The following is a 12,510-nucleotide window of genomic DNA, read 5'->3' on the forward strand; positions in this document are numbered from 1 at the left end:
AATAGCCTATAAGCAAGTTCTTTAATTCTGTTCAAAGTGGAGCTTGACAAAGAATGCTCAGCCCTCTGTGTGTGGTAATGTCTGCTCACAAGCACTGACATTGAGGCAGGAGGATTACAAGTTTGACATCAGCCTGGCCAATACAGTGAGGCTATAAGAGAGAAGTTGGGGAGGAAGAGGAAGGGAGAGGAAGGGAGAAAGGGAGGGAGGAAGGGAGGGAGGGAGGTGAAGGGAAGAGAGGCAGTAGAGGGGGCAGAGAGACAGAGATAGGGAGAAGGGGGACCACACACATAATACAGCCTACAAAGTTGAAGTTGGGTGGGTAGGGAGGTGAGAACGGATCTGGAAGGAGGTGGAGAACAGGCTGCATAGGTTCAAAATGTGTTATATGAAATTCTCAAGTAAGAACATTTTTTCAAAGGCTAAAAACGTCTATGTCATGACACTCTTGAATCTGTAGTCACACAATGCACACGTGCACACACACATCACAGAGATAAAATGAAATGTATTCTTAAAGAGAGTATCTATGTTCTATAAAATTTAATTTGATATTCTTTATATAAAATATACTAGTCTAACCTGTATTCTATAAAAAGCTGTCTGTCTCTAGCTACACATCCCAAGACAGAAATATCTCCAAGACAAGCACTGTTGAAGAAATTAAAGAAAAACTTCCAAGTTGTTGCTAAAAGAAGCAATTAAAAACATTTATATTCTTTAAAATTTATTAGATTTATCAATTTTAGTGTTTTGCCAGTAGGTATGCGCACCATTTGTGTGCCTGCTGCCCACGGAGGTCAGGAGTTCAATCCCCAGAACCAGAACTGTGACCCACCATGTGGGTGCTTGGAATTGAATCTAGGTCTTGTGGAAGATCAGCAAGTACTCTTAACCTCTGAACAATCTGCCCGCCCCCTAAAACTATACCCTTATAAGCAAGTTCTGGGACAAGAGAGTTTGTTTCTAAATTATTCATTATTTGTGCATTCCTGTAGAGAATTTCAGAGAGATAACTGTCCAGTGGCTTACAGTGGGGTCTCCAGAGGATGTGATATTGTGACATCTGACGCTTGTCCATTTCCCTATAAAATCCTTTTAAAATGATTTCTTTTGCATGCCTCAGGTAACCTCAGGAAGTCCCAAGATGAAGGCTGTCCAGTGGAAAGACCAAGGCATAACCAGGGGTGGAGCTTTCAGCCCCATCCCCCAATCTTCAGAGATGGGAAGGGCCAAAAGTCATATTGATCACCAATAGCCAAAGATATAATCAATTACGTCTATGCAATTAAATCATCATAAAAACCCAAAGGACAGGGTTTGGAGAGCTGGGCAGGGGCATCTAGGAAGTTAATGGAGCGTGGCCCAGCAGGACAGTATTGGGAGCTCTGTGGTCTCCCCACACCGCATGCATTTCCTCTACGCTATCCCTGGTAATAGAATGGTGTTTCCCTGAAGCTCTGTGAGGGCTTGAGCAAATTAAGCCCAAGGGATGGGTGGGTAGACCTAAGTTCACGGCTAGTTGGTCAGAGGCACAGGGAAATCCTAGCAACTGGAGTACAGTTACTCAACTGAGTTTTGGGTACTGAAAGGTCTGACACCATAGGTGCATAGCTCAGGACAGACCCGGAATGCATCCAGCTGCAGAATCGGCTGCTCCCAGTGTGTGGTTGAAAAGCCTACACACACCTGCGATCCCTCGGGTGTGGTTGAAAAGCCTACACACACCTGCAATCCCTCGGGTGTGGTGGAAAAGCCTACACACACCAACTGTCTCAAGTATGTGGAGAGAGCACAGTGGGAGAAACTGAGGCTGAAGCTGAAGCTGCGACTCCTTCCCGATAGGGCAACTTCACTTTGGAGGTTGTTGTTCAGGATTATTTTCCAGAATCTATTAATATTACAATAAAAATATGAAGCTAACATATCCATGGGCTGTTCCAGGTCTGTCGTGAGTGATGCTATGAGATCACTTCCAAGAATCCAAGGTCTGGGATGCTCTTGTATATTTTGTATTAGAATTAATCTGCTGGGGAATGAGGGGTTCAGAACTCTGTGCTCTGTGTTGCCAATGTCTTAGAAGGTAAACCTTCACCTATACATTTTGCTGTCGGCTCTTACCCAAAACACTCTTACCAACATATACCATGAATTGGTATTCTTAAAATTCCCCCTTTTATTTTTAAACCTTCGGGCTATGTTTAACAGTTTTAAATCTGACAATTTGCAAGTGGGTGAGAGAAACCCGAATAGGCTTTAATAAGAGATAGAGGGGGAAATACGAGCTCAGAATTTTCAGCACTAAATAAAGCAGTGAAAGTAGACTTTAAAAACACCGTTTCTCCCTTGCAAAGAACTTGAACGACTCAGACACACATGAGTTGTATAGGCTAAGAATTCTTCAAAATCTTTATTTCTACAAACAAAACGTGTTCAAATGCAACACCAGACAAGAAGGAAGAGAAAGGGCTGGAATGCCAGATGCTGGAGAACCCCACGTGCACGGGCCAGGTCCTCAAAACAAACTAGCACCATTGTCCTAGAAACCAAGGAGTGAGCTGTAATTGTGCCTGACATAGAAAATATTTTAGAAAGATCATTTAACTATCGAGTAACAAAGTTGTTTTTTTCTAGAAACCTCTTTAAAAATCAATTGGAATTCGGCATTCGAAACTGACGAAAATGGTTCAAAAATGGACCCAGTTTTCCAGCTTGTCAAAGGGAATGAGCCATTAGTGATTTATTTTTTGGAAGGGGAAAAAAAGCGCCCCAATTCGGCTTTTGGCCTCCTCCCAACCACTAAGCAGGTGCAGCAAATCGAATATTCCTACAGGGATAAGAACACATCTAAAACCGGTCTCAGAAAATATTCTCCTAGACTATAAAAATACTAAATGGAATACAAAAATTCCAGCATATGAAGCCAACAGACTATCGCGGACAAGATCTGGAACACACTTAAAGCTATGTTGTGCCACAATCACCATGAGCATCAAGTATTGTATCATTTCCTATGAGCCCTCTGACCCCGTTTATTTCCCCTTGACTTTGTCACCATGTCAGATAGTGACCCAATTCTGTGTTTCTGGCAGAAGCTAACAAAGGACCTGCTAAACAACTTGGCATTCAGCTGTTTCCCAAAGTGCCGGAAGTGCAACTGTAACAGGCTGGGTTTGGTTTTGTTTTTTTATAGATCAAGGGTCAGCAAACACAGTCCGTGAGTCACAGCTGGCTGCCACCTATTCTGTTTGACCCGTGGAACACAAACACAGTCACACACACACACACACACACACACACACCCATTTATGTGTCGCCATGTCCCCAGAGCACAGCTGAGATGTGACAATGCCCCCGTGTGACCTTAGGTCTACAGAGTCTAAGATACCAACCTTCCAGTTCCTTCATAAAAAGGCTGTCACCCCACTTGAACTCATAACTTTGGGAACATTTTCCGCTCAACAAGGTTAAGGTAAGTGTTCAAGAACAAGAAGATTTTGGCAGAGGTTTGCTGGTTCCATGGCAGGCCAAAACATGTATCAGCTTGGATTGGCAGCTTTGAGTACTGAACCTGATGCTAGCATTCTAGACCACTCACAGCTATGATAATGGACCCTCTTCCCTCTGTGAACTGGTAATTTCGCAACATAGGGACATACTGTTATGTGCTTCCTGTTTGTCCGAAACCACAGGCATGATCACCCAACATAACCTGCATCCATTAGATCTCCAACCATGATTTAGCAACAGACAGAACCAGCAAGAGAACAGAGCTGGGCTAAATACTTTAGGCCCCTTGCCCATGACATGCATCATAATAATTAGTACTACTGCCATCCAGGGCGACGAACATATCCCTTTTGACAAAGCGAACCAAGTTCTCAAGAGGACACATGGGCTTGGGAGAACGCTTGTGGAAGTCATGGCAGAAAGAGGTGTGGAAGGTGACATCGGCCCCATTATAAAGAATCCGGACGGAATGTTCACTGGGCTTTTGACGGTCTTGCCAGAGCTCAAAGATCAGCCTGGCGGCGAACCTTGGGAACCTGGCTTCCAAAAGCCCCAAGGCACTGAGGACTGGTGACAGAGTGACATCATGAGCAGAATAGAGGGTGAACAGCTCATGGGTCCAGCCTGCGGCGGCTCGCTGCATCCGGTTGACCGTCTGGTTCAGGATGGGGTGGGCCCCGAGGAGCGAATACCCAAAGTACAGGGGCTTTTCGTGCCTCTCACGCTCATCTTCTATCTGGTGCGTCTTGATCACCTTGAAGTGCTCCATGCCCAGGCAGCCACCTCTGCTGCAGGGGAAGCTGACGTTGTGGCAAAAGTGGCAGAGCATGGAGTCAATGGGGTTGGCCGCCCGCAGCTGCTTGGTGGGGATGTCCACGATCTTGGCCATCTCCCCGTAGGTCCGCTCCAGGTCGTTGTTCTTCAGGCGTAGGAGGTACTGCCGTCGCTGCTCCTTCTCTAGATACTGGTTTCTCAGTGGGCAGTAGCAGCTTCCAGAACAGAATAGGGCACTTGGCTGGTGCTTGAAATAAATTTTCTTCCAGTCAAAATCTGGGAGGAAGCCATAGAGTAAGGCCAGCCCGCTCTGCAGGGTGCGGCTCTTCCCAGTGGTCTCCAGGTAAAGATGCTCTGAGGACCAGTTGTTCGGCAGAAGTTTGTGTTTCCTCAGATAGATGTCCCTCAGCAACTGGCCGTTCTGCAGATGCTGCACAACTCCTGCAACACCAGAGGACACAGAATCCTTCTTACTAAAGTTTAACAAAAGGGCCACGAAGGGCCAGCACCCTTCTCTGGTGTGTTTGACAGCAGCAGAAGTTATGGGAAGGGTTTTCCAGAAAGATGGGGTGTGGAGGCCTGCCTTTGTCACAACCTCCCTACCCACTGGCTCTAATTTGCATATACCCGAGGGCAGGTGTATGCACACTGCCCAGGGACACAGCAGTCCTCAGGCAGGGAAGGCTACAGAGAAATCTGTCTAACAGTCTACTTAGTGTTGGGACAGTCCCTCCTTGACCCTGTTTCCATTAGAATGCCCAACCGAAGGCCCTCTGTTAACCTCTGGGGCATTCTGTCTGGCCTTGCAGGGCCTTTCCAAGCTCAGCCAACCAGCTCGTACTCCACAATTCCAGATATCCAGACGGTATTTAAGGAGCAAATGAAAAACGGTGCATTTATTATGCTCCTTTTAAATGAGAAGGAAGGAAGAGCACGAGCACGTGTTCACAGTCTCCTGCATTTTGCATAAAGAAGCTTCTGCCGGACGCACGACAAGCCAGTGGGGACTGCATCCAGAGAAGGAGGGCAGAGAAGTGAGATGGGCGGGAAGTGGGTAGAAACAAGACTTCCGGTTTCCTTCAACACTGTCTTGGCTTTGGACCACTGGAGGACAGCAAGGAATGAACTTTTTAAAGAAATGAGAAAGCTTTATCTGCAAGCAGGGGAGAAGGAAACCAGCAGGCTTGCCCCCAGGCCTGCAGAAGGTGAGGGACACCACTGCAGTAATGGGTGGAAGTGTGAGGACATGAACTACACCCAGGCAGTGTGACCAGTTACGTCATTTATGTCCAGGTGTCCAAATGGTCTGGAGAGTTCCATCCCCAAATGAGGCAGGCACCTTTACCTGGTGAGCCATCTTGTCTACCTCCTGATATATTCCTACGTAACAAGATGGGATAGGGAAGGGCGGGTTTCACCAAGACACCACTGCATGTGCGCAGGAAGAAAGGTTAGCATTAAGGGTCTGTTTCTTTTTTAATCATTTTTCCTAAAATGTATTCTTATTTTTATGTACATATTTGCCTGCATGTATGTATGTGCACCAATGTCCAAGGAAATCAGAAGAAGGTGTCGGATGCCCTGGAACTAGATGGTTGCGATCCTACATATGGGTGCTGGAAACCAAATTGAACCTGGATCCTGTGCAAGAGCAGCCAGTGCTCATAACCACTGAGTCACCTCCCTGTCGTCTGTGTCTTAGGTGACTGTGGTGCTTTCTTCTGATTTGTAGTCTTTTGTAACTTATGCTCATGAACAGTGATGCTTCTGTAACAAGAAAGACTACTTTTCCTTTTTAGTTGGTGTGCACATGTGTGCACATGGAGGTCAGAGGACGGCAGGAGCTGGCTCTCCTTCCACCCCACGGGACCCAGGGATTACCCATGACAGCCATCTAGCCTGTCAAGTTGTTCTCAATTTTAAGAAAGCAGATGTTTCATTAGATACCCTGGGGCCTCTGAGTTCCTTGAGGTACCAGTCCATATGAGTCAGATCAGAGGACCAACCTAGGGAGAGTCTAGGGCACTGAGACAGGAGTGTAAGCACTATTGTGCAATGTTAAACACCATCAGATGCTATTAAAATCGTCTAGTTCTATGCTGCGCTTTTGTTGGGTCTTTATTAAGTTTATTCCAAACATTCTTTTAATGTCCTCTGTGAATGACTAAAATCTAGGGGCAGGCTGTCTGATAGGCTCGTCCTTCGCCTGGCAGCCTGGAGCAGGGTACTGCCAAACATGTACCCCCTTCCTGGTGACTGTCCAGATGACCCTCATGGCAGTCTGGCTGCTTTGGACACTTCAGTCGCCCTGAGGACACTTGAGCAGCTTCAGGGGACCCCTACAAACACAGCTGAGGGCAGCCTGCTCTGGTTTTGGAAGGCCTGTAACTGGTGCAAATATTCCTTCACGTGTGTGTGTGTGTGTGTGTGTGTGTGTGTGTGTGTGAACATGTTTGCCATATCTTTTTGCTGGCTTTAGCTTGATTGTCTAATCAGCTGGGAGACACCTCCGCACGGCCCCCTCGTGCTGCTGCACTGGGCACCAATCAAAGGCCTCTGAATGGTCTTCCTCTGTCTGCGCTCACTCTTTATCACTGCAGAAGGAGCAGTGGCAGTGGCCAAGGTGGCAGCACAGCCCCCAGGCCGTGGCAACTGCAGTGGGGGTACAGCTGAGGAACCGAGAGCAGGTAAGACAGGGTGGAGAGAGGAAGAAACAGACTGTAAGAGTCACAGGCTAGAAACTGGGGGCCAAGGTTGCTGGAAAGTTTCAGGGAGCTGCTAGGGCTTAAGGGTCTGGAGATTTCAGACACCCTAGGCGTGACCACTGTAACACGGTCACGGTAGGGCGGGAGTCCTAGCACCCCAAGTGGCTGATGAGTTCTAAGCCTTGAAGGCATCGTTTGCAGCAGCAATGCACTGTCCGCTGGCTTTGCTGCTGCCGATCACTACAGCTGGAAGCCGAGGACTCCAGTGCCTGTCAAGTGTTGGGGTTGCTGGGGATCAAGCCCAGAGCAGTTAAGTTCATAGTTTTTCAGGCTTTGGGATAAAAACATCTGTGTTTGCCATACCAGTGTCTGGGCTCTGGGCACTTAGGGCCCAGGACTACCAATCCGGAGAAAGCTTCCCACCTACTCCCAATTTTTATTTGATCATTGCCGGGACCCCACACAGCTAACTGGTAACATGTATGGCCTCTCGGTGTCCCACAGACCTTTACATATCATCCCGAATGCACAGGAACCGAGGCGCATGTGTGAGGGACGGGATCAGGCGGTCGTACATACCTGTCTGTGTGAGCTCTCCCATTTCACAGAGAGGATGGTTAGGGTAAAGAGGCAGGGAATTTAAGGGGCTTTCAAAAGAGGCTCCTGGTCCTTTCGACATGTGACTAACGAAAGCTTCTAGTTTAGGGTGATATGGCTTCCTAAAGGGACAACACAGAGAAGCAGCGGTTAGAACACTCCAGAGTGGTCAAACATCAGCACATCTAAACCCGTGTGTGTCATGGCCTCTGCTGCCTCCCACAACAGGTTCTGGGGCTCAGCAATTTTACAGTTTCAGTTTCTGTGCCAGACAAATGACTCAGAAGCTGCTCTTCCAGAGGACATGGGTTTGATTTCCAGCACCCATGTGGGCAGCTTGCAATCATCTCTAACTCTAGTCCCAGGGCGTCCAATGCCCTCTTCTGGCTCCACAGTGCATAGGCACACATGAAGGCAGAAACCAAAAATAATCAACAATGAAGGGAAAACAAGTCTTTACAAAGGTACAGTCTCATCCCGACTTGACCATGGGTACCTAGCGACACAATGGAGGTCATTGAGTACTCAACCTCTGCCGAATCTGATACTCTGGGATTTGGCATTGTCCTCCGCCAGCATGCCCCACATCCTGCTGCTTCTGGGTCACGTGGTAGGCAAGAAGCTGTCCTGGTTTTCTTCCTTTCCTACCCTGACCCTTGTCAAGTCCTGTAGATTCTCCCACCTACTGTTTCCTCATCTCTCCTCCATCTTCACACAGCCACTCCCTGGATTCTGACCTTAGACAGCCTGGCCTGCATGGCTGCAGGCCCCTTACTTATTAGTCTTCCTCAGTCTACCCTGCCCTTCTCCCCTCTCACCCCTCAGCCTGTTCACATCACCACCTTCTGGAAAGGGGTGTGCACAGCTGTCCCTGTGCTTTGGGGCCCCTCGCAGAGACCTCCTTCCTTCTGACACTATGTTCTACGTACACAGAGTCGGCCATCTTCCTCTGCCCAGCATACAGCACGCTCCTCCTTTCCCATCTCCACCCTTTTATATGTCCGCATGGGAGATCTGCCTAATCCTCACTGTTCCCAACCTCTGGAAACATGTCTCTTTAGGGAATCATTAACTGAATAAGATAACAATGACTATCTCTACAACCCTCTACAGACCATTATGCATGTTGCACATAAAATATCTCACTTAATCTAAGTGGTAATGAATGCTAAGAAAAGCTAGTGAGATGTGAGATTATCTGCTTCTGTCACAGAGTATATAAGGTAAGGACAAGCACACTGTACCTATTCCATCACTAATACACAATTCCCTAGATAATGATAGGACCTATGAGTAGCACACTTTTTCTCTGCATCACTAAAAGACCTGTGAATGCACACACCTTTTCTCTGAATAGTGAGATGGCCCACGAGTGTGTCCACACTTTCCAACTGAAGAGATGTGGGCAGATAGGGCCATTGGCAAGCAAACTGCATGCAAATTCACATGAAAGCAGCAGATAAACGGTTCTAATGGCAAACCCCACTGTCTGAAAGCCCAATAAACTTTGGAAATATTTTTAAAACTGATGCCAAAATCGATTTACATCTCTCAGAAGTAGAGAGCTGAAAAATTCCATCTTTTAAAAACAATGTTTTAAAATTAGAGTCTGCTAATCTAGACATGCAGTAGAGTCTAATAGAGCCCCCAGGATAGCTGCAGGGAACTAGGTCTCATAAACACAGAGTGCAATTTATTCTGCCCGAGGCTGAGCACATAAATGTTTTATAAACTAGGAAATAAAATGTCCAGGCCCACAACACGGCTGTCAACATGAATTCACATCAACAAAGGCTATCCATCAATGCGATTCAAATCTCCTGTTCTGGACCATTCTTTCAAGTTGGTGACTTCTGAGGCACTGAAAACACATGGCTGCCAATTTTAGAAATGGATTTTCACCACTGAATGTGTTGAGATGTTCCGGGTTCTTGGGGCATCTGCTTAATGACGCTGTGCTATCTAATGGTATTCGTTACAACTTCCTTTCTTTTTTTCTGTATTCCAGCACTGGAGATTGAACCCTGAGCCTTGACTGTGCTTAAGCATGTAACACATGCTCTACCACCAAATCACACCCCAGCCCCTGCGTTACGTTTTCTTTTTTTTTTTTTAAAGATTTTTTTAAATTATTTATTTATTATGTATACAATATTCTTCCTGCGTGCATGCCTGAAGGCCAGAAGAGGGCACCAGACCTCATTACAGATGGTTGTGAGCCACCATGCGGTTGCTGGGAATTGAACTCAGGACCTTTGGAAGAGCAGGCAATGCTCTTAACCGCTGAGCCATCTCTCCAGCCCCTGCGTTACGTTTTCTAACAGGTTGGAAATATGAAGGTTCGTGGAAGAAAAACATTCACAGGACAGATAACTAATGGCTTGTCTTTTTCATGGTAGGAGGACTAGGGAGCTGAGTCTTTAGAATCTTACCTGAATCCCACTGCCCAGGCCTGCATCCCTCATCCCTAGTTCCAACCCTGTATCCTGGAGTATATCAAGTAGATGCTCCATCCCTGTGTCCCAGAGGGTATCTGGTAGATGCTTCATCCCTGTATCCCACTCCATCCCTGTATCCCAGAGCATTTATGGTAGATTCTTCATCCCTGTATCCTGCTTCATCCCTGTATCCTGGAGCTTATCTGATAGATGCTCCAAAACACGTGGGAGTGAATTCAACTGTGACATGTCCCATTCTTAGATGTATTGTGAAAATACCATGTCCATCATCTTCCTTGACCCAGAATATTGGATATTATATCACCACAGCAGTTATTAAATATGTAGATTTTGATGGAAATATTAAAACAAAGGTGTGAGGTAAGGCTAGAACTGTATACCAAATTCTATTATTTCTTCTTGGTAACTTGTTTAGAACCCACTGCTAACATATGCATACCATTCCCAGGTTTCGGCACCTTCCTGCTCGGCTCTTTTCTCAGGCAGCTGTTTCAGCACAGCAGCAACCTGGGTCAGCTGTGGAGACATCTCTACAAAGTGGAGGAAACAACAGCCTAGAAGGAACCTCCCCTTGAATGGCTAGAAGGGGCTGAGTGGCAAGAATCCTCCTTCACACAAGGAAGATGTAAGCCTCCTTGTTTAGGGTGAGGCATCTTCCATCTCTCTGCCACAATGTCTGGCCTTGTCCTGACTACCCCAAGAATGTATTTCTCCTCAGCATAACTCATGACGGTGGCCTGCTTGGGACTCTGCGTTTGTGCTGACAACTGAGACAATAAAAAATATTATTTTAAGTTCTTAGAGTTCTTATATATATTATTATATGCACCATTCAAGTATACTTATGCTACAGTGCTCACGGTGGGATCCTGTGGCCAGTCACACACAAGAGGACACAGGCTGTTTCAGCTGTGATCTGGGTTCTGCAGGGACGGTTACCGGAGCCACGGCGGCAGTGCTACTACTAGGAAGCACAATTTGAAAAGCTTGCCTGGCTGGAAACCAGTAGAGATTCATACCACATCTAAAAACTTAGCAGACTAAAGAATGGCTGGCTGCCTATGTCAACAAAACAAGCTTATAAAAAGACAACCCGGATGTACTTTCTCCGGGGCGCGCTTATCTGGGCCTTTCTGTGTAACTCGATATGACCACTTGTCTACTTTCCTCTCACCACAGGTTCAGCTTGAGAACATTCTAGTCTCATCTGATGCCGCATGCTAAAGATGCTCAAATAAACCAGCATGCCAATGTCCCTAAGCGCAAACCAGACAGCAACCCCTCAGGAGACAGCCCCCAGAGTTTGGAGAAATCTCAGAGGCAATGCTGGAGCTGGGCCATAACCTTTCTCCAGTGTCCATGGCTCCTGGGAGGGACAGCACTATCAGCAATGTGCCTCCTCGTTCTCATCCCCCCCCCCTCCTGCAGCTCACCCCTCCCACCTCACCCTCACCCCTCAGTCTCTGAGGCCATTCTCTGTCAGTCTCTCAGGTAATAACAAATATCTGTACTAGGTACTTGGGTGGTAAGAGCAATGGACAGGAGTAAGAGAAATCTCTGAATCGGGGAGGGAGCTTCCATTTCAGCCTGGGGAAACACACCACACAAGAACACTAAGTGCGGGTGTCCGGGAGACAGAGACACAGAGAGAATGAACGGAATAACAGAGGCTATGGCAGAAGGAAGGAGACTGGAGGGGGGGCACCCTCTCATCTTAAGTGCTCTACGTAGGGTAAAGCTGCCTGTGTATCTCCTGGAGAGAGGAGACCATTCGTTGGGCAACAGTGCCCAAGCATGGAGAGTAAGCCGGAAGTAGCATAGCCAAGGGTGACCTACAGTGATCTGAGTGAAAACGGCCCCCATAGACCCATAGGGAGCGGCACTATTAAGAGGTGTGGCCTTGTTGGAGTAGTAGGTGTGGCTTGTTGGAAGAAGTGTGTCACTGGAGGGCTCTGAGGTTTCAGAAGCTCAAGCCGGACCTAATGGTTCACTCTCTTCCTGCTGCCTGCTGATCCAGATGTAGAACTCCTGGCTCCCCCAGCACCGTGTCTGCCTGTGTGCTGGCATGCTTTCCACCATGACGACAAAGGAGAAACCACTGAACTGTAAGCCAGCCCCAGTTAAATGTTTACCTTTTTAGGAGTTGCTGTGGTCATGGTATCTCTTTCACAGCAATAAAACCCTAGCTAAGCCACTACCCTGAGCTGGGTTGGGTTGCTGGCTCAGGCCCAAGTGCGCTACCAAAGTCTTTTCCGTTCTGGTTTTTCCTCCATTGCCTTCTCTTCTTTCTCTGCTAAAATGCTCACCTGGGCTGGCTTCCACTTGCTGGGACTGACCAGGGAGAATGAGACCTGGCGTGTTAAGTGGCTCCCCGGAGTGGGATAGCCTGCCTGCTGGCTCCCGGAGTGGGATAGCCTGCCTGCTGGCTCCCGGAGTGGGATAGCCTGCCTGCTGGCTCCCGGAGT

The 12,510-nt window shown here is 47.4% G+C and overlaps 1 protein-coding gene across 3 annotated transcripts in view; it reads right to left on the bottom strand.

Moving 5' to 3' along the window:
• Window positions 1-246: 246 nt before the first annotated feature.
• The window catches only part of Pxylp1 (2-phosphoxylose phosphatase 1), a 67,726-nt gene continuing 55,462 nt past the window's right edge, over window positions 247-12,510 (bottom strand). For all 3 annotated transcript variants that reach the window (XM_005366675.3, XM_026789024.1, XM_026789023.1), the window contains exons 5-6: window positions 7,569-7,708; window positions 247-4,725 (exon numbers count right to left, since the gene is read on the bottom strand). In XM_005366675.3, the coding sequence (XP_005366732.1) occupies window positions 3,788-4,725; window positions 7,569-7,708 (1,078 nt within the window). In that variant the 3' untranslated portion in view covers window positions 247-3,787. The remainder of the gene's footprint in view (window positions 4,726-7,568; window positions 7,709-12,510) is intronic.

The sequence above is a fragment of the Microtus ochrogaster genome, unplaced genomic scaffold (genome assembly GCF_000317375.1).
Source record: "Microtus ochrogaster isolate Prairie Vole_2 unplaced genomic scaffold, MicOch1.0 UNK12, whole genome shotgun sequence".
NCBI classification, from domain to species: domain Eukaryota; kingdom Metazoa; phylum Chordata; class Mammalia; order Rodentia; family Cricetidae; genus Microtus; species Microtus ochrogaster.